The 21,287-nt window shown below is 44.1% G+C and overlaps 1 protein-coding gene across 1 annotated transcript in view; it reads left to right on the top strand.

The window, feature by feature from the left end:
- Positions 1–20,646, top strand: part of kcnk3a (potassium channel, subfamily K, member 3a) — a 45,163-nt gene extending 24,517 nt beyond the window's left edge. The window contains exons 2-6 of the mRNA XM_080791234.1: positions 14,751–14,877; positions 16,353–16,569; positions 17,033–17,224; positions 17,636–17,797; positions 18,817–20,646. Of these exons, the coding sequence (XP_080647360.1) occupies positions 14,751–14,877; positions 16,353–16,569; positions 17,033–17,224; positions 17,636–17,797; positions 18,817–19,080 (962 nt within the window). The 3' untranslated portion in view covers positions 19,081–20,646. The remainder of the gene's footprint in view (positions 1–14,750; positions 14,878–16,352; positions 16,570–17,032; positions 17,225–17,635; positions 17,798–18,816) is intronic.
- The last annotated feature ends 641 nt before the right edge of the window (positions 20,647–21,287 follow it).

Raw genomic sequence — 21,287 nt, 5'->3', positions numbered from 1 at the left:
AACCAAATGCAGTCCAGGCCTGTCTGATGAGAGGCTCTCTGTAGCTTTGGTCTGTGGTGCCGTGACGTCACTGGCCTCAGCTGTGTGCTGCTGCATGAGAGCACATGCTCCCATGCAGGCCCCATATGGATGTCACACACAGTAGAACTAACCCAGTAACCGTCCTTTCACATGGGCAGCGATTAACGCGCCTAGTAATTCATTTTCCATGAGAAGCCTGCAGGTTTTTTTCCTACGTGTGGAGAAGTTGAGGGGCGACAACGCAAGCGTATTTACGTGGGCGCGGTCCTGTGAAATTGTCGCACGCGTGCTCATTTCGTGCGACTGTCTAGATCTGGATTGTGTTGAGCTTCTTTTTTTTAACGCTTGCGTAGTCGTGCCCCTCATGGCGATAACATCTGCGTCACGCGCTGCCCATCTGAAAGGACCTTTAACATGTAGCCAGACACACACCCTGCCTCTGGTATTACACCAGTTTAGTCATTATGAATGTGTCAGGACACATTCTCTGCCGTGCAGTTACGGTTGCATTTGTTAGGGGGGGGGGCATGTCTGACTTCTAATGACACTTAAGGTGTTTGCACATAAGACGCGTTTATTTGCTGCGTTTTGCGTATCCGAAATTCACAAACAAAAGCACTCAAAACATCCTTGCACACTGAGTGCGATGCGTCTTATTAATATTCGAGCAATGTTATAAAACATGGGTGCACGCCGGAATTACCGCAATCGGCATTTACCATATCCGCAAAACCTTGAACTTGAACGTGTGCCAGGACCATTTAAAACAAAGCAAAGGCTTGCATGCTGTGGTTTACTAACCAGAAAGGCAAGCGAGGCAAGAGGAGAAACAGACAGGGTAGGCCTACAGCTTTATTTAATTCATGCAGGTGTTCATTCTTTTTATATTTAAGATACAACACACCAGTTGGGCTTGCAAGTTGCGTATGCGTGCGTGCGTCTGTGCAAGGCAAGCGGGGGAACTTTTTTATTTGCTTTTTCCATTGTGTAACTATGGTTACCATGCGTTGTTTGGTCGTATTGCAGTTGTGCATGTCGCAAAAACGAGGGCGAGGCTTGATTTCATAGGGCGTGCCAGATTGATTTCAGCCGTCACATTTATCACTGCTAGGAATGAAATTAAGGAAGGATCAGCTGTTTGCGATCACTATATAAATGCCGTGGCGACGTCGGGCAGATTTTACACTCACTTGATAAATGATGGCCTATGTCTAGCTATGTGAAAGACACCTGCGAAAACGGATACAATCGACCACGGTCTGAAAACGTGTCTTCAAAATGACTGTCCATGTAGTCATTGACAAGTTGAAGGTCAAGAAATTCAACAGAAAAAGGGAGTTAGAATCTCAAGAGGGGGATGTACACCGGATTGTCTGATTGTCTGGTCATTATTATTAGGAAGTAGTAGTCAATGGACCATATTGGTTGAGAAACAGTGGGATGTGTACACATGGGATGCATAGCAAGTGCACTAATCTTAGCCCATATCCCCGCCCAATACAACAGTGGTCCCCAGGTTGATTCTAAGTCAGGTCAGGGTGTTGGTCCCTCGTTCACAATCAGTTGAAAACTGAACAGCAAATATGCAATTTGAAAAGGCACGTACAGATGCCACCGGACTAACGATGAGAAACAGTGTCCTCATTCAAATGCTATACGTTTGCGCTTGTGTCGATGCGCCATTTTGTAGTTCTAGATCCATGCAAGCTGCAGGGTCTGCTTGTTACAGTACAGCATGTATTGTCGTGGTTTCATTAGCAGTCCATTCATTGACACACACACACACACACACACACACACACACACACACGCAACACTGTTATATTTGTATGGGGGTCAAGTATGATATCAAGATGATGTTTTCTTTTATACTGTAAAAAGAGGGTTCAGTTGTTATGCTGATGATTATGATGTTTGGTAAAGCCTTGTGTTGCACAGCTACTGTACCGGGCCATGATATTGTCTCTGGCGGTTGGAAACCTCATGTCCAAAACGGCTGCTTTTCAAGATTCAAATAAAAAATATATCAAAAGTTTGTGTGATGCTGTAGTATGATCAAGTAGGGCATTCATGTTGAACAATAATAGGCAAAGATTGAGTGAAAAATAGTAGATCTACAAGCTCGTATAGCGCGTCCCGCTGTGAGCGCTGTGTTTCTTGGTGATTTGGTGCAGAGGGAAAGGAGGGTGCCAAATGCAAACCCCTGAGGGATCTCTGTCAATGAAGTATGTAATTAATACAGTATTTAATCGGATCTGTAATCCCGCGTTTCCAGATGGTACAATTGGTTCTTGTTCTGGGTTAATCTTCAAAGAGCTTAATTGGCTGGGCAGCAATCAATCAAGTGAGCCAATCAAAGCATATCTTCAATAGGCACACAGCACTTGGGGTGTGTGTCTGCTTTTTTCATATTCTTTATTATTTAGGTTAGTTTGTGCAAAATCATAATAAACAATGAGTTGTCATATATTTGCAGAAGGTACAGCCCAGCCCATGCCATGAAACTCCAGCAAGTTGACCAAAGTTGACAACACATAAAATACATTACGTACTAGATGCACAAGCATTCTCCTAACCTATGAATTATAATGTATATCCTGTCAACATGACCTTATAATATACAGGGCTGTATTTTGCGTGTCTTAAGTACCAGGTCTTATTCCCTAACTTGAGTAAACTAAAGACCTGGAGGCGTGATCAATGCCATTTGGCTATTCTGAGTGGCCAAAGAGCATTGATCACGCCTCCAGGTCTTTAGTTTACTCAAGTTAGGGAATAAGACCTGGTACTTAAGACACGCAAAATACAGCCAACAGTCTTTACTGTAAATAAACATTACTGTTATTCAAACCACTGCAGTGATTGTAAATTGTAAAAATGAATAATACGGTAATAATATTGTTATCATCCAACTCAGGCTGTGCCACTGCCCTAAATAGAATAGTTATATAATATAATTGAAGCAACAGATTTATTATTGCCAAGAAAGCCTTTTTTTCCCCCTGAATCAATAACTCGTGGGAATTCAATCAAGTCAACAAACACATTTATTTTCTCAAGCTACACGCTGTGCACTCGTCCACTTGCAATTATGAACTTGTATTCCAACAAAAACGGGTTCTTGGAATTCCTCGCTCTCGCAGTCAGACACTGGAGAGTTCTTGTGCAGCTGCCTTCAACGGGTCTTCACGGGTCAAGCGTGATTTATACTCCATTAGTGGTGGAAAGTAACTAAGTACATGTATTCAAGTACCGTACTTAAAGGACCATCTCACTCATTTTCAACCTATCTTCATATAATTGGTCTTCACTAACGCTCATGATACAAATGGTACCATCTTTTTCTACTCTGCGCCACATACATTTTTTAATTTATTTTAATTAACGTGGGAACAATGTCTTCCATTATAGAATGCGAGCTTGGATTCACTGGTAGGGCGAGTTTCTGAACTGTCCACAGCCATCCTCTAAGACACAGCGTGAGTCAACAAAAATGACATATGGCACCATTATTATAATGAGCAGGCTGGGCCGCTGGGCATACGCACAATACGCACTGTGCATAGAGCAACACGCCGAGGGGGGCAATAAAATGTGCCAAACCGATCCTAATAATAAAAAATATCTCTTTAATAATGATCTGCAGTGCACCCGTTGGTCTAGCAGTAAGTTTAAAGGTGACTCCACACCAAACGGTCAGACAGTCAAAGAATACTTAAAGTTAAAACTGTCAGATTGCAACAGACTATAGCATTTTTAATCAGCACAAACCAGTCGGCCGATGAAACATTATTTTTTTCCCCATGCAAAGTAGCCTGCAGTGCTGGTTTGCAGTTCTGTTTATTATATAACTTCGGGCTAGTTCTCCTGTAAAATAGCTTAATATTCATAGTTGCTCGTTGCTTTAGTTTGGGTTTGTTACTGAAATGAAGTTTCTTATTTGGGCTTGCCTTCGCAATTATTTTTGAAAATAGCTGATGTAATAGGGCTCAAGTGGTGAAACTAGTTGCGTCTTTTGGGCTTGTTTTCATAGACCTGGTCGCTTGTTTCACTCAGAGAATCTGGCAACACGGAGCTTCTGCATCCGCACCAAAACAAAACACACACAGCATTTTTGCTAGCTTTGCTGTGGAGTTGATCGATTGGAATTGAGAGTTGAGAGTGAGAATATAGTATCTAGTTCACTCTAGTCTACACCAGTAGTCAGGCCTGAAACTAGATGTTCACTCTACAGTGGAGTATATTATACCCCCTCAACACTACACCGTGGATAGCGATGGCTCGTCGGCTCCAACATCAACGGGTTCTGACGCGTCGGGAAGGCGATATAGACGGCAAGAGACGGGAGCTTTCAAACTGGCCGACAGACGACCGTCTGTGCTGTCTGGAGCTGCCTTAGGTGTTATATAGCACCAACATTAGGACAAAACAACGTTATTCATAGCGAAAGTAGCCGATCTGCATGAGGAAAACGCGGCGCTCTCGTCAAACATGTCATGCGTAGGTCAACCAAATGCTCAGCGGTGTCCCTGATAATGAGTGAGTACCAAATAGTCAATTTAGGGGTCCTTGACATGAAAGGTTTTGAGAACCACTAGTCTAATGCAGTGGTCCCAAACTTTATAGCTCAAGAAAAAAGGCTCAGTTTGCCCAGGACCCCAAACTATACAGGCTCACAATGTATTGCTTCATGTCGCATTATGAGCTTGTAGAACTGCTATTTTCACTAAATAAGAAAATAGCATCACAATACCTTTTGATGCTATTTTCACTACTTCTTAATTTGTATGTATTTATTTATTTATGGATTTTGTTTCATAAATATTTTTAATAATCGTTTATTTTTTAACCCAAACATGGAGCCCGACCCACCGTTTGGGAAACAGCGGTCTCTAATGGATGGGGTGGGAGGAGCTCCGGCCATGTTTGAGTGCCTGGATAAACAACCACAGGGTCAGCTGGAGTTTGAGGTGTCCGTGATTAAGAATTGATGGGGGTCCGCGGGGTCCGGCGCTCTGGATGGAAAAACGGGACGCTAGGCGTGGGAAACGCCACATTCAAACTCTTAGGATGTTTGGGTGTGTGATCGATGGAAAAGGCCTAATAGTAGGAAGTGGAATAAGAGTTACAGTCCGCGGGCCATGGCCTCTGATAGGCTTGGAAGGCCAAGCAGCTGGACTTGAAAGGGAAACTTGTGCTTCAGAGACTAAAGCATGCTGGGAGGACACAGAGAGAGAGAGAGAGAGAGAGAGAGAGAGAGAGAGTGCAGAGAGAGAGAGAGAGAGAGAGTGTGAGATGAGAGAGAGTCCAGAAAGGGAATATCACTAGTAAGTTTACAGTAAGTGAAAAACATTTAATCATACATGTACTAAATTACTTTCCACTACTGTGGAACATCCACACCCTAAAACAGAATTGACTTTGTGCTATTCCACTTAAGGCCAATTCATAGTCCAGTTTTAGCTGATAATGTGACCACCGAAAACTACAACATGACGTCACGCCGCGGTGATAAGCGCTTAATCACTCACCCCAACACGCTGTTTGAATAGGCCTTTACTGTAAAGTACTGTAAGTGAATATCTACAAACATAGACAACTCCATAATCTGGATGTCGGAGCATTAAAAGTAAGGTACCGATACTCAGAAGAAATATACTTACTGTATGTACATTACTAAAGTAAATGAACCGCCACTATCAGAATGGCTTCATGTGAAGTGGCCACCTGTGCTGTATGTTGAAAACTAGGCCAGCCATATAGGGTTGAATGTTGACATTCTGTATATGACACTACTGGCATGCCCCCCCCCCCCCCCCCCAACACACACACACACACACACACACACACACGCGCACACAAACACGCAGAAAGTAAGAGTTCGGACAGTTAAGTGTCTGTTCATAGTTAAAGTTACAAATGGATGCTGTGCATTAACACTTATTTTACAGTATTAACAATCGTGTCTTGCCAAAAACTAGAAAGTGGCTAATTCCGAGTTTCATTCATATTTCCTTCATCTCTCATTCATATGAGAGAGACAGAGAGAGAGAGAGAGAGAGAGAGAGAGAGAGAGAGAGATAGGGTGGGGGGGGGGGGGGGGGGGTGGAGAGAGGAGAAGGATCAAGGGATTGTCTATTGGTACTAAATAAAGTAGTAGTAGTTAAAGTACTATACAATATAAACCATTTACGAAACCCACAACCTTAGAAATCTATAACGTTGCTGTGTGTCTTCCATCTCTCTCCCTGTTTCCTGTCAAGCTACTGTATATCTATCAATAAAAGGCAAAAAGCCCCCCAAGGGACACCTTGCTCAAGGACACCTCGACACCAACTCTTGGGGGAGCCCGGGGATCGAACTGGGAACCTATAGCTGCAGTCCCATCCAGGCACTCTTCCGCCACACAGCACTGCCTGCTACAGTATAGCATCCACTGTCAGCTCTCCAGGGTCCCTGATGTCTGAGGACATATCAGTCAGGACGGACCGCCAGGGTCCATGACCCTGTGCCACCGGCCTGTAAACTGCAGCATCCACCTCCTCGGGCACTAGCACTGTCCACGCTGAACTTGAACCTCATGGACCCTACTAGCGTGCCTAATGTTATGTGGTGGGAAAGAAATACTCAAATGCTTTACTTGAGTAACAGTATCAATACTGCAACAAGCTTGATGCTAAAGGCAGGGTCAACATCTACAAAACCCAGGTCAGGAGCAGCATGGAGTACTGCTGCCTAGCCTGGATGAATGCCTCTCTGACCACTCTCAGGCAGTTAGACCTCATCCAAAAGAAGGCCTTAAAAATCATCGGGGTGGATGAGGACCTTCCGCTACAGCAGTACTCCATCAGCAAGCTGAGTCATCGCAGTTGCAGCAACAACTGTTCTCTACAAGATGCACACTCCCAACTGTCCAGTGGACCTCAAAGCACTACTACCTCAAGCTCACACATCGGGTCGAATCACCCGGAGAGTACTACCAAGCCACGCCCTATAGAAACCCCCCAAGTCAAACACCAAATGCCTTGATAGGAGCTTTCTCCACTCTGCTATAAGGACATGGAACAGCCTTCCCCCTGCGGTTGTTGGAGACATTACATCTAGCAGTGTTCACGCCTTCCAGAAGAGGCTGAACAAACACCTCCTCAGTATGTGACTGTAATCCCACAAAGCTCAAGGACTGTCATTCATCCAACATTCAGTTTAGACATGTACTGTACGCCTGACTGAGTAGCTGCAGATCATTGATAGGCTCTTTGAATGTATTTTTCTCATAGCCTGTATCTGCTTAAGCTTAATAAATAAAAAATATATAAATACTAAGTCCAGAATTCAACAGTCTGGCAAAGCAAGACTAGTGTGAATGTGATGCAGGGCATAGCTGAAAAAGAGCATTTGTACTCTCCCATGGGTAAGAGGGAGTTGTGACCCCTGGTGGACACCGGTACGTCAGCAGGGTTTAAGCAGCTTGTTGGATACAGTATGCAACCTGTCATGTTTCATAACATACTTGTCATAATCCCATAGTGTTCCCATACCGTACTGTACAGTACATTACACACAAAGCATTTAATCACAATTCATTTTTACGCTGTTATATCATTGCTGTTGCTGTTGGGCAGAACGCTTTACATTTTTTAGTTTGAATGCCCTAGAGCAAATCTGACCACTCAAATGTACTTTAAAATGAACTTCACATTCAACCATTCACGATGGCATAACCCCCATTGCGGGTTTGAAGTGCGGCACAAACAAGGGACTAAATTATTTTCGCTCCTATGCCACCAAAATGTGGAAGGCCCTACCAACAGTCATTAAGACATGCGGATCGCTTGACTCCTTCAAAACCGCTCTCAAAGGGCACCTACGGACGGCTGCAATTCGAAACTGGCCCCCGTAAAATCAGAAACCGCCACAAGAATACATTTAATTTAGACTTGTAGATCTTTAACTTTGGCTTTCACTTTGTTTTCCAGCGTCCCTCTTTCCTTATACCTGTACACAGGTATAAGGAAATGGTTTGGCCCAAATTGGCCCAGTCAGTGGCTGCAGGTGTGTGTTCCTGCAAGCCTATTTAAAGTCTTGAAACCAATTTGGACTGTTTGATGATCCAGAGCTCTGTTTTCACCGCTCAGCAAACGTGCACTCTTGTGGTCATGTACAGCACAAAACAGTTGGCCACTTGGTTCCTTTTTGTGACATAGTGTGGTCACATTGTCACAAAGCGGTATAGACTTTCACACACGGTTCAAGGGTGAAGCTGTTCTTTGTGTGTACAGTGCAGGAGAGTAAAGCATACATTTGTTCTGGTTCCTCACGACCTTGTAGCAACATTAATACTAATAACAGTAATAATAATAGTAAACAAATACTGTGTATCGTCGCTGTCGGGTGGACACCTCATATGTCCAAAACTGTTGTTTTTCAGGATTCAATGCATGTAGTAGCAGATCTACATGCTCAAAACGTGTCGATTCTCGCCGCATTTCGAACTTGTAGACCGGTTCATCATCCCTTTGATAATCTCCATCATCCTTTTGAGAATCCTTACGCCCCCCCACCCCAGACCCCACACCCCATCCCCATCCCCCCTCCTCCTCTCATGGGACTTGAGGACGTGCGTCCTGGGTGCTGCTAAACGGCCCGTGTTTCTCGTCTTCCTTTGGCGAGAACAAACCGTGCCTGGTTGTTCACTGACAATGTAATCCAGTGACACAGAGCTGCAGCCCCAGCTACAGCGGACCAGGCACATTATTCCGTTCTTTGATGTATTTTTCAAAGCCTCGTTTTATCTCCAGCTAATTAATCAGCATAATGAAGATGTTTAGATGCACCGGTGTGAAGCTCTAAGAGACACAGGGCACATGGGGAGGGACGAGGACCCACCGCTCTCATCTTTAGCCTTCAAAGAGGAATCCAATGCCAAAAAGGTGAAAGGTCCCTCAACGTCAACGCCAATAATAGTCATTCTCAACTTCTTGATTATGCGGGCTAAAATCCTTGAATATGCATGTTAAAATATTTTGTGATTAAATATACAGGGTTTTATGTCATTTTATGGGGTGAAAAAAAAGCTTAGATCGCCTATTTTCAGTGAAGAGAAAGGAAAGGAATAAATAGATAGACCGTGATTCAAAAACGTATAATATAGATTATATATAAAAACTACAAAAGAAAAGCTGGCGGCCTTAATATGGAATGGTAAAGATACCAGGAATTAATTTGTTTTCTCTTTTATAGCATGCGCAAATGAGGAATGGTCTCTTTGTTTTCCTATAATTTTTATCCCACGATTTTGTAACACATTTTTCACCCCTGTGTCAATTATATAATGTGATCCTGGGCTCTACAGTCTACACACCCTCCGCCAACCCGAGGAGAGCAACGCATGAGTGTCCAAGAGGACTGACTGGTCTCTTATTGCTACAGGACACCTGTGTATACGTGCTGTCCTTGTACCGCTCTGTCTAATCACTAATTTCTTGTCGCCGTTGGACCTTGTATCTCCAACATGTCTGCTTTTTATGCTATTCTTTCGTCATTCGGTGCTTGGTTAAGTGTCAGGCCGCAACGGTAGTGAAAATAGCCGATCTATAAGCTCACAGTGCATCGCGACTGAGACGCATTGTGAGCTTGTAGGTCGACTATTTTTTTTCCAAAAAGGTCTGTTCCATTTCCTGAAAAGTAACCGTTTTGGACATGTGAGATTTCCACCCGACAGCGACGTTATGCTCCATCATACAACGGACCATTTAAAAATAGACCATTTACAACATGTTGTGGATCCGACGCTGTGAGCTTGTGAATTGACTATTTTTGGCACGTGGCACCGACATACGACGTACGCATAAATCAGGCTTTCGAGGGCTACTATCATGGTTTTCAAATTGAATGCATTTTTCTTTTCATATTCTTTCACATGCTAATTATGTGTATTTTGCCTTGAGAGTGAGTCTGCTCTGGGTTGTGGGACACTGCTGTGTGTTGTTGGATGTTTCTTTTTGTGTGTCTGCTTCTGCCTGCAACGGATTGCTCCATTACACCTTTAAAACACATTTAAAGTAGACAGTACAGTACAAATAACAATATGTATGGATTTGCTGTTTCAAGAAAACAAACCCCATGACCATCTATAGCCAGAGTACCTTTCTAGGCCTAACCTTCCCCTGAAATAGTAGTCAGTATCGGGGGGAATGTTACGTGCTGCTCAGCAAGGAAAGAAACATTGTAGCGGGGCGGGGGTATACTAGCAAAGAACAACATTTGAGAACCACTAGTTATTTGTCACACCCCTGGTACTGTCAAAAGGCTGTCACCCTGCCCATGGCAGTTGATGTAATCCACGCCAACCCCTGCTTTGCCAGGGCAGTCCATGTCCTCAGGAGAATGTAGAAATAAACCCCTCACACACACACACAACACAAGGATTAATTGGGCAGAAAACAACAACAACAACAAAACTGGACAGGACCTAGGACCTGTCACTTGGCATGGAGAGTGGGAGGGTGGTGGGTTTGTCACAGGGACTCTGGACATTCTCTCACGATAGGGACTAAAATTGGCGGCCCACGCAGTGGTGTAATGTAACTGAGTACATTTAAGTACTGTACTTATTAATTAAGTACAATTATATATATACATTTTTTTTTTATTACAAAACATACATTACCCACAGCCCTATTTAAACTTTGGCTGATCTACGAGCTAACAGCGCGTTGTGAGCTTCTAGATCTGCTATTTTCGAAAAATATATTAATACATAATATATTATATAATAATATGACACCAATACTTCTGCACTTTCACTCGGGTGAGTCTTGATTACCGGAGCATGTTTCTTCCACCACTGTGGCCCTGTCACCTGCAGCTCCTCTGCCCCCCACCCCCCTCCCCCCCCCTGCTGACGAGTGCTGCTGTCATCTCCATGTCCGCAGAAGCAGCTCGCTGGGCGCTGACAACTCCTGACAGCCACTGCAGTATCGGCCGCAGTGTCCCTGTGCTCACCTGAGTCCATTTCCTCACCGAAGCACAAACACTGTCAACATCAATAGAGCACCCAAGACTGACGGAAATGTACACATCTTATACCTGCAGGGTCGCGTTTTCTTCCCCCATTCTGAATTCCCATCTATTAAGAACTCTTTCCTTTCGGCTTTTCCCTTCAGGTGTCGCCACAGCGAAGCATCTGCCTCCATCTCACCCTGTCCTCCGCCTCCTCTTCTCTCACACCAACTAACTTCATTTCCACTTTCACTACATCCATAAATCTTCTCTTTGGTCTTCCTCTGGAGTATAAGCCTCTCTGATGTACTCATTCCTGATCCTATCCATCCTTGTTACTCCCAGAGAGATCCTCAACATTTGAGTCTCTGCTACCTCCAGCTCTACTTCCTGTCTTTTCCTCAGTGTCTCTTAACCATACAACATAGCTTCCCTTTCATTCTAGCTGATACTTTCCTATCACACATCACACCTGACACTTTTCTCCACCCATTCCAACCTGATTGCACTCATTTCTTCACCTCTAAAAAAAATAAACGTTGGTGGCCATTTTATCACCGGAAAGATTTGCCTCCAGGATGGAACCTAGGTAGGTAATTTCATCTTTTCGTGCGATAATATTGTCACCCACTCTAACCAAGAAGCCATCTGCCTTGCTGAGATTACCATTTGATCCAAATAGAATGGATTCAGTTTTTCCCAGGTGTAAAGATAGTTTGTTATCCGCGAGCCAGGTGCAAATTCTACCAAATAACAGCTTCCAGCCTCCAGTTTTTTGCTCTACACCTCCTTAAGGATCCCTGGACACAATCCTTTGAGAACCACGTGCTCTACACCAAATATCCCTGGCAAAAATGTGCTCACACAATGTGTTTCGCTTGTAGATCTGATGTTTTCGCTGAACATTTACCCCGTAATAATAGCGGCACTAGCGCTCATGTGGTTCAAGTCAGGATAAGGACCCGTGGGCAGGCAGTTAGCCAATGAGATAGCGTGACCTCTCGGCGCCGGGAGCCGGTAGAAATTGGGCACCGGTATCAGATCAAATTATTCCATATCAACACAGACTACGGTGGCATGGAGGTCATGAGTTGCTTGATGAGTCTCTGGGTGAAATTCCATCCAATCTTCTCATATGTACATCACATGCGCTGCTACTCCTGCCATGTAATAGATAGAATACGCACCGCGTCGCACCGGACACTGGAAAATGGAGTGATGAATTATTGTTTTGGGGGATGGAGCTAAACATAGCCGCTCGCTCTAAGAAGCAAGAGCGTCACTGTCGGGCAGTAACCAACCTCGTATCTCCATGTTCCAAGTTAGTTCTTTTGTTTTCGTAAATTAATGCCCTGCCTTGCCATACAACAGTGTCACACAAAAGTAAGACAAGCTAAATGTGTAAGTATCACAATCATTTTAACCCTGTTATCCATACAATCTATACGGCTATTTAAAAATAGAAGATATACAAGCTCACAGCGTGTCGTTTCGTGCGCTGCTGCAAGCTTGTTTTTGAATATTTCTATTTTCAGATGGGGTCCCACAGTCAAATGCACATCAATTTGGGGGTCCTTGACAACAAGCAAGTTTGAGAAGCACTGCATTGGAAAGTAATTCACTGAAAAGTAATGGTTTCTGGACATACAAGGTTTTCTTTCCCACGACTGTCATGACAGCGACCGAAATGATGTGAGAGCTCAGCTCTCAGCTTGCAGGACATTTTCCTCGTTTTTTCCAGCGAGACATACATCACGTGTAATGGCCGTCGTTTTGGCAAGCAGGACTGTCCCCGGCTTTAAACAAATGTGTCTTCATAGAGACGGATTGCTGCAGCCACACAGGTCGCTGTGACAATAAAAGCAAGACAGTCACAGGAATTAAATCACAGCCCCGCTGTAATCACATTCAAAACTATTGGATGGCCTTTTTTCATTTTTTTTCATTGCTCATCCTCGAGGTTATCAAGGGCCGGGATCTCTGGCCTGGGCAAATGCCTTGCAACAAGGTCCCACACGTGGGCGGGCTAGAATTGGAGAGGGCCACTGTATTTCCACACTCACTCCAGAGTGCCACATTGCATATTATTGTCGTGGCAAAAATAGCCGATCTTGTAGATCGGCTATTTTTTGCTATATTTTAATTACAATCCTGAATTATGTTTTGCTATTTTAACGGTGATCCTTTTGTCCCAAAGAAGTGTCTTTTGAGTAAAGGGTTTAAATTGAGACTGATTTGAGGACTCAAATCATGGTTAGAAATCAGACCTGTCTGAACTGAGTGGTATGCCCATTGACTGTGCTACCTGTAAGCCTACTGTTAATAAGCATGTTAAAGGCCCGAGCCTATTTAATCCATTAATAAAATGTGCCCATCGTTTATAGCGCCCGGACCACTTTTACCGACGGACCAGGTGTTGTTGTGAATGTGTGTGTAGCAGCTAACATTAGCCACGCCACTATCGATGCGATCGACAACAACCGGAGGTAAGAATAAATCTATCGCGACTAGCTACTGGACCGCGGAGGGCCGTCAAACACAGGATATTTTTTTATAATTAGGCGGGATGATTAAGATCGCGAGTTATTAACGTTTTAAGATTTTCAGTGTCGTCGGCTAAACAGGCATGGAAGATTTTCGATGACGTGTCACTGTTGTGCAACACCGAGGATTGTGCAACAAGCGCATCTTGGCTGTGGAGTGATGAGATCCGTTTTCATATCACTAATTTGCCGGAGATTAATCAATCCACGTCTCGGGCACATGACCGTGAACTTGATGGTGATTTACGTCATGGGCCTTTAAACTGTTATAATAAAAAACTGAATAATAAAGTACCGGTATTCAATCAATCAATGCTATATTCAAACTGCAAAAAAAACTTAAAAGAATATATATATATATATATATATATATGTTTCCTCACTGCAAAATAACTAAACCAAATAATTTGACTGTATAATGCACAGAGACTAATTAAGAGCAAATGCCCTCGCTGGGGCCGAGCCACTCTCCACAGAGACTGTAAATGAATTATTCAACAGAGCTCTCTCTCGCTCTCTCTCTGTCGCCCTCCCTCTCTCCCTCTTTCTCTCCATCTCCCTCTCTCTCCCCCTCTTTCTCTCCCTCTCTCTCCCTCATACTCGACATCAATACATGGCCATCCCCACCTGCTCCGTGTCGTGCATTCGCGTTTCCACTTGGCGTCCAGCCCGCCGAGCGCTGGCGAGGAGGAGAATGTTGAATTTGATGATGTGCTGCTGTGCTATAGGCTACCCTTAGAATACAAATCATATACTGTTGATGTGGGGTGGAACCATGTTCATGCGTCATGTGCTGCACGTCAATCCCCTGCAATCTCTCTCTCTCTATCTCTGTGTTGTTTCCCATCTACCTCCACTGTACCTATCAAATAAAGGCTCAAGAAACTTTTCAAACCATACGAAATATAGAGATAGCACAAGGTTCCCGGGAAGACATACTGTATGGCCTATATACTGTTTTGCAAATGTTCTCCAGGTTTGTGAATCTTGTCAACCTGCAGACATTTCTCTCTCCATCTCTGACCCCTACATGTCCTGGTCACTGTAGATTTAATTAGTTCTAGCCCAGTAACCCTGTGTATCTCTGTGTGTGTGTGTGTGTGTGTGTGTGTGTGTGTGTGTGTGTGTGTGTGTGTGTGTGTGTGTGTGTGTGTGTGTGTGCATGTGTGTCCTGGTCTCCCGCAGGCTACGGCCACGCGGCCCCCAGCACAGATGGAGGCAAGGTGTTCTGCATGGTGTATGCTCTCCTGGGCATCCCACTCACCCTAGTCATGTTCCAGAGTCTGGGCGAGCGCATCAACACCATGGTCAGGTACGCTGCACTGGCCTCACAGTCCTTACATAATCACCAACACCATGGTCAGGTACGCTGCACTGGCCTCACAGTCCTTACATAATCACCAACACCATGGTCAGGTACGCTGCACTGGCCTCACAGTCCTTACATAATCATCAACACCATGGTCAGGTACGCTGCACTGGCCTCACAGTCCTTACATAATCATCAACACCATGGTCAGGTACGCTGCACTGGCCTCACAGTCCTTACATAATCATCAACACCATGGTCAGGTACGCTGCACTGGCCTCACAGTCCTTACATAATCACCAACACCATGGTCAGGTACGCTGCACTGGCCTCAGTCTTTACATAATCATCGCCTCCTGATCACAATTACTCAAGGTTAATCACAATTATTCTGCCCCTCTCTCTCTCTCTCTCTACGTCATCCTCATAATCTGCACAAGCTGCATAACATCGCTGTCAGGGGCAGCAACCTCTTATCTCCATATTCAAACTCTTTGTGGGTTTTTGTTTTTCCATAAATGAATGCCCTACAGTACTTTGACTCATACGACAGCGTCACACACACACATCATATTAGCTGCAGGCACCAAACTTATTTTTGGCCGTCACACACGCACACACACACACACACAAACTTAGCCTATAATGGCATGGCCCAAAACATGGATCAATTATGACATGATTATCAACTATTTTTCGTAAAATTAGGAAAGCATTTGTGTCATTTTTTATTTTTTATGTTGGCTATTAAAGAATAGCAGATGTAGAAGAAACTCACAGCGTGCCACTTTGTGCTTGTACATCTGCACATTTTAAGAACTACTGATAGAAGGCATTTGTAGAATCGGGTCAGGTGGATTAGGCTAGTTGGATAGTTGGATTCACCCATTAAAACCGGGAAAGCATCTGTCACTTTATATTTTACAGTAGGCCTATAGCACATTGGTTGTCTATTCCAAAATAACTGATCTACAAGCTCATAGTGCGACACTTCGTCCCGCGCTATGAGCTTGTAGATCTGCTATTTTGGAATAAATCGTGAAAAATTGTGCAAGGCTGCCGCTGCAAGCAAACAACTCCAATTTTTACTCCAATCGTTGCATCTGCGTGTCACTGGAAAAGTATTTTGAATGGAGTCAGAGGCCGAATACATAATTTTGGGGGCCGTTGACAGAGAACCACCGTTTATAGCGACATAGGTTTTTCTGAAAACTGTGTGAGAACCGACCTGAGGTCAACTGTTTCCCCTGTGTGGTGGTCAGTGCATTGGCACTACCCTCACAATTCAATTCAATCAGAAATGATTTCCGATTAGATTTTATCAGTCAATACAATATATAGATATACTGAACATATATAATATTAGTATTATAATAATATTTAGGCTTCCATTATCGATTACGTCACGCGTGCTGCATGCACGGCTGAATCATGGCGATACACTGCTGAATGGATTCTATTTCTGACCCCACTATCAGGTACCTGCTCCACCGGCTGAAGAAGTGCCTGGGCCTGCGGGTCACCGAGGTGTCCATGGTCAACATGGTGACCATCGGCTTCGTGTCGTGCATGAGCACGCTGTGCGTGGGAGCGCTGGCCTTCTCGCACTTCGAGGGCTGGAGCTTCTTCCACGCCTACTACTACTGCTTCATCACGCTCACCACCATCGGCTTCGGGGACTACGTGGCGCTGCAGGTCTGCAGCCACTCTCCTGGCTCTTACTTAAACATTCATTTCAGTAGACATTATTTCTGGCGACACCCGTTGGTAGCTTTGTGACATTACAGTGTCTGTCTGATACTGAAGGAACCCTGAAACAAATCCTGCTGCTTTACCGTGAGTATTGGCATGACAGTGATGCGGTCAGGAGACATGGCCGAGCGTCATTGAAGTGCCTATGATCACGGTAAAGTGCATCCTCGAGTGTAAAATTTGGGTATAAAAACTTCAAATGGGACATTCATGCATAACGAGTACTTCCTACTTTTGGTAATTTAAGTATATTATATGATTATATTATTAAATGATACCAATACCTTTGTACTTTTACTCAAGTACATTTTGAATTGAAGACTCTTCTAACAGAGTATTTCTACATTGCAGTATTGATATTTATTAAGTAAAAAAAAAATATATATATATATTGCCCGCTTTGCAGAAGCCGCACGCGCTGCAGAACAAGCCGCAGTACGTGGCGTTCAGCTTCATCTACATCCTGACGGGCCTGACGGTGATCGGCGCCTTCCTCAACCTGGTGGTGCTGCGCTTCATGACCATGAACTCAGAGGACGAGAAGCGCGACGCAGAGCAGCGCGCCCGGCTGCAGCAGCAGCGCAACAACGGCCAGGCGGTAGGGGGCGCTGTCTGTTACACATTTAAGTTTATTCATCGTCACACAAATAATTGTGTGATTAACGATTTAATTGTTGTTTTTGGCATTTGTAATGAAGAGTTAGGAATAGAATAGAAGTTACATATCCGTTTGGCTTTTAGACTTCGTAATAAGAACGCCAAGATAAAATATTATATGCACACTTGGATTCTCATTCTATAATAAATCTGATCTTATCTTATCTGACTGAACTGAATTATTATTATTAATGATTATTAAGAAATTAGTGGCATTTTTGTATCAATTTCATACTTAAAAAAAGGTCAAACTATTGTGGAAATAGCAACTTGTAAATGTATGAACATTTTTCAATTGTGACTAAAGAATTGCGATTAGACGATTGGTGTAATAACCGTGACCCCCCAGCAGGCGGCGGCGGCGTGCGGGCAGCACCAGCGGCTGTGCGAGGCGGACCCAGCCTCGCCGGCCTCCACGCGCTCCGGCGCCGCAGGGTGCATCGGTGGAGGGGGAGGGGCGGCGGACAGCGGCGGAGGAGGAGCCAGCCGGGGCCTGCGGAACGTTTACGCCGAGGTGAGATGAGATGAGACCCTCGTGGAAACGCAGTACGGTTACAGTGCAAGAGAAACTACTGTAGATACAGCTGGGGTAAAAGGCATCACGCACAGGTTTCAGTGAAAAGTGAAACCAAGGTGTACTAAAATGCTTATAAGTAAACGATGGAATATGCTAGAAACATAATTCGAAAGTAGAGACTTGCAGCTTTAAAATGAGACATTTCGTGACATTTTGGTCATATCGCACATCTTTCTATTGGCCCAATGCACAATAAGATGTTATTAAATATAGCCATGAGAGGGTTAATAAAGTATTCAATCAATCAATGCTATATTCAAAGGGATAATATCTGGCTAGGTGGTCATTGTCGGGAGATAATTCACCGACAGGGAGTTTAATCACCCTGAAGGTGAATTATATCCTGACAATGACCACCTAGCCAGATATGAATGACCACCTGGCCAGATATTATCCTGTTTATTACATAAATTAATAAATTGACCCAAAACACAACAAAAATTCCATAAGTTTGCGCTGGCTGCGTCTGCCCAGCTGCAGGGCTGGAGCACTGTCGGAAAACAACGAAGTGAGTTGATTAAATCCATTTTCGGGTACAATGCTTGTATTATGCAGGACAAAGTAAATAATTAATACACGCAGTGACCATGTCACAACAAACTGTTCAGAGCTATTTTTTTTAACTTTTTTTCATCCCTCGATTTTGTAACCCATTTTTGTAACCCATTTTTTTCCGATTTTTGCAACCAGTTTCCCTGGTTGGACGTAGCGCGTGGAAGGAACATGTTATTCCAACCAGCTTTATACATTCGCAAACTTGAAATGGGACATTCTGCATAATGAGTGCGTTTTGGTACATTAAGTACATTTTGATACCAATACTTTTGTACTTTCACTCAAGTACAATTTGAATTCCGGACTTTTACTTGTAATTATATTTCTACGTTGCAGACAGTATCGATACGTCTACAGAAGTAAAACATTCGAGCCCTTTTTCCACCTCCGTTTCCTCGCAGGTCCTCCACTTCCAGTCCATGTGCTCGTGCCTGTGGTACAAGAGCCAGGAGAAGCTGCAGTACTCCATCCCCATGATCATCCCCACGTCGTCGGAGAACTTCATGGAGCAGGGCGAGGGCGAGGCCTTCTCCAACCCGGCGCACTCCAACGGCTGCGTCTACAGCAGCATGCAGCAGCACCACTCCACCATCAGCTCCGTGTCCACCGGCCTGCAGAGCATCAACGCCTTCAGGGGACTCAACAAGCGCCGCAGCTCCATCTAAGGGGCGGTGGTCCTTCCAGCCTTTCCCCCCCCCCACCGGAATTTCAAAGACCACCCAGTTTGATATGCTTCAGGCCACGGACGGACCCACCCCCACTTGATAGTTGATGTCTCGGAAAACCTGGCGCTACACTGTACAATCCTAAGTGTTCGTTTCACTCTTGAGATGGTACGAGTGGTATACAAACCGTCCATTCGTACCTTCAGATTCCCTTCGGACCCCAATTAAGGGCCCGACGTTGATCATTTACTAGAATCAGTGATCTTGAGGTACGGGAGGACTGAGCGGTGAACAAAATTGGATTGACCATCGTCGTGGTCCAGGGAAGCTACCGCTAACGTTGATCAGCTAGCATCGTGGAAACAGAACTCCAGATAACGGACCAAAGATGCAGGTGTTCCTCTTTGTGGTACCGATCACCCCAGGCTGCCTGTACTCCTGGTCTTCACTGTAGCCATTGGGCTGGGCGACATATCCATTATTATGTCGATAGCGCGATATGAGACTAAATACCGCCTGGGCATGTCTGGGAACGTCTTCTCTTATCACTTAAGCCTTATTTTATATTTTTTCAAAGCTTTTTCAGAAATGGTCAAAAATAGCAAAACTATCAAAGCTGCTATGTTCACTACGTCTGTGTGTCCGTCGGTAGTTCGCATATCACGAGAACCGTCCGGCCAATCAACTTCAAACTCTGCCCGTGCGTTGCGAGAGGACCCGGGGAGGGGGGGTGCAGAGCCTGGCGTCGTCGATTGGTCAGATTGCCGGTTGTTCAGAACCACAATGCAACTGATATATGTAGTATATAACAGCAGTTCTGCTTGTCCAGAACTGCTGATATATGCCTATATAAGGGCATTCTCATATATCTCTAAGAACCCAAGGGTGTGATGGATATCGGATCAGTTGATCTATAAAAAAAAACATTGATAAAGGTCCCTGCACACTGCTGCGTTTTTCGATTTGTAGCAGCGTTTTTCCGCCGTTTTTCCGAAAAACATGCTCAGTCTGCAAGGACCTTAAATCTGCAAAACCCCACATTATGGAAAACACTGATGTTTTCAATGTGACATAGTACTGACATCATAGACTGGTCTAGATTCCATATTCGGGGCATGCCTGACACGGAACTCCATATATGGGCATAAGAGGGACGCCGACAGATGGATACAGAAATCTGCATGTATGGGCATAACAGACGGATGGATGGGTACAATGGGTACGATATGTATGAATTTCCAACTTGGATCCTTTCGGATTATTTTTATAGTTTTTGAAATATGTTAAAGAAAACTGATATTGTCACAATATAAAATTGAGTTAATTGGCTATTTTTTATTTTTTCCATATGGCCCAGCCTTCACACTCTGGCCATACAGTCAATATTCTGGGCTTACGAGTAAGACGTGCAAACGCGGGAAGCGAACGCAGCTCGTACATATTTGGGTTTTGGACGTATAGCTGCTTTGGGGACTCCTTATATGGTGCCCCTTTTGTGCCCATATATGGAGCTGAGTGGACCTGGCCCCTTTTGTGCCCATATATGGAGCTGAGTGGACCTGGCCCCTTTTGTGCCCATATATGGAGCTGAGTGATTGCTGATGCAACACACTCCATATTTGGATAGCGGGACAGACACACGGACAGACAGACAGACGCACGCACAGACATGATCTGCTAGGTCTCATAGTAAGTGCTCACTGCGTTCGCAACAAGCACACACAGCTGAAGAATAATAGAGTTAACCCTCATTTATAGTCTGTAGTATGAAGGTGTTGTTCAGTGACACTAAAGTTCTACCCCTCGGAATTCATCATTGATTCCTGAATTAATACAGGTGATTTCTGAATTCGTAGGTGATTTTGGAAATCATAAGGGTGATATCGGAATTAATATGGGCGATTTCGGAATTTGTAAGATATTTCTGAATTCATACAATATTTCTGAATTCATATGGGTGATTTCAATTTCTGGGCTCTGACCCTTTTGTCACGGGACTGACATTATGTACATTGTTCAAATATTAGGATATTTTATACTGTGAGAGACTTTTTTATGTAGGATGGAAGGAGTGTAGTATATAATATAAACTGTGTATAATCTTCACCGGAGGAAATAAAATAACTTTATTTTGTCTATAGATTCAAAAGGGATCTCTAGCCGTAAGTGTTACGCTTACCAGAATGAAAAGAAAATGTATATAATAG

This window comes from Protomyctophum bolini (genome assembly GCF_963924005.1).
Source record: "Protomyctophum bolini genome assembly, chromosome: 19".
In the NCBI taxonomy this organism is placed as follows: domain Eukaryota; kingdom Metazoa; phylum Chordata; class Actinopteri; order Myctophiformes; family Myctophidae; genus Protomyctophum; species Protomyctophum bolini.
The sequence above is the reverse complement of the archived record's forward strand: the minus strand, read 5'-3'. Positions and strand labels throughout refer to the sequence as shown.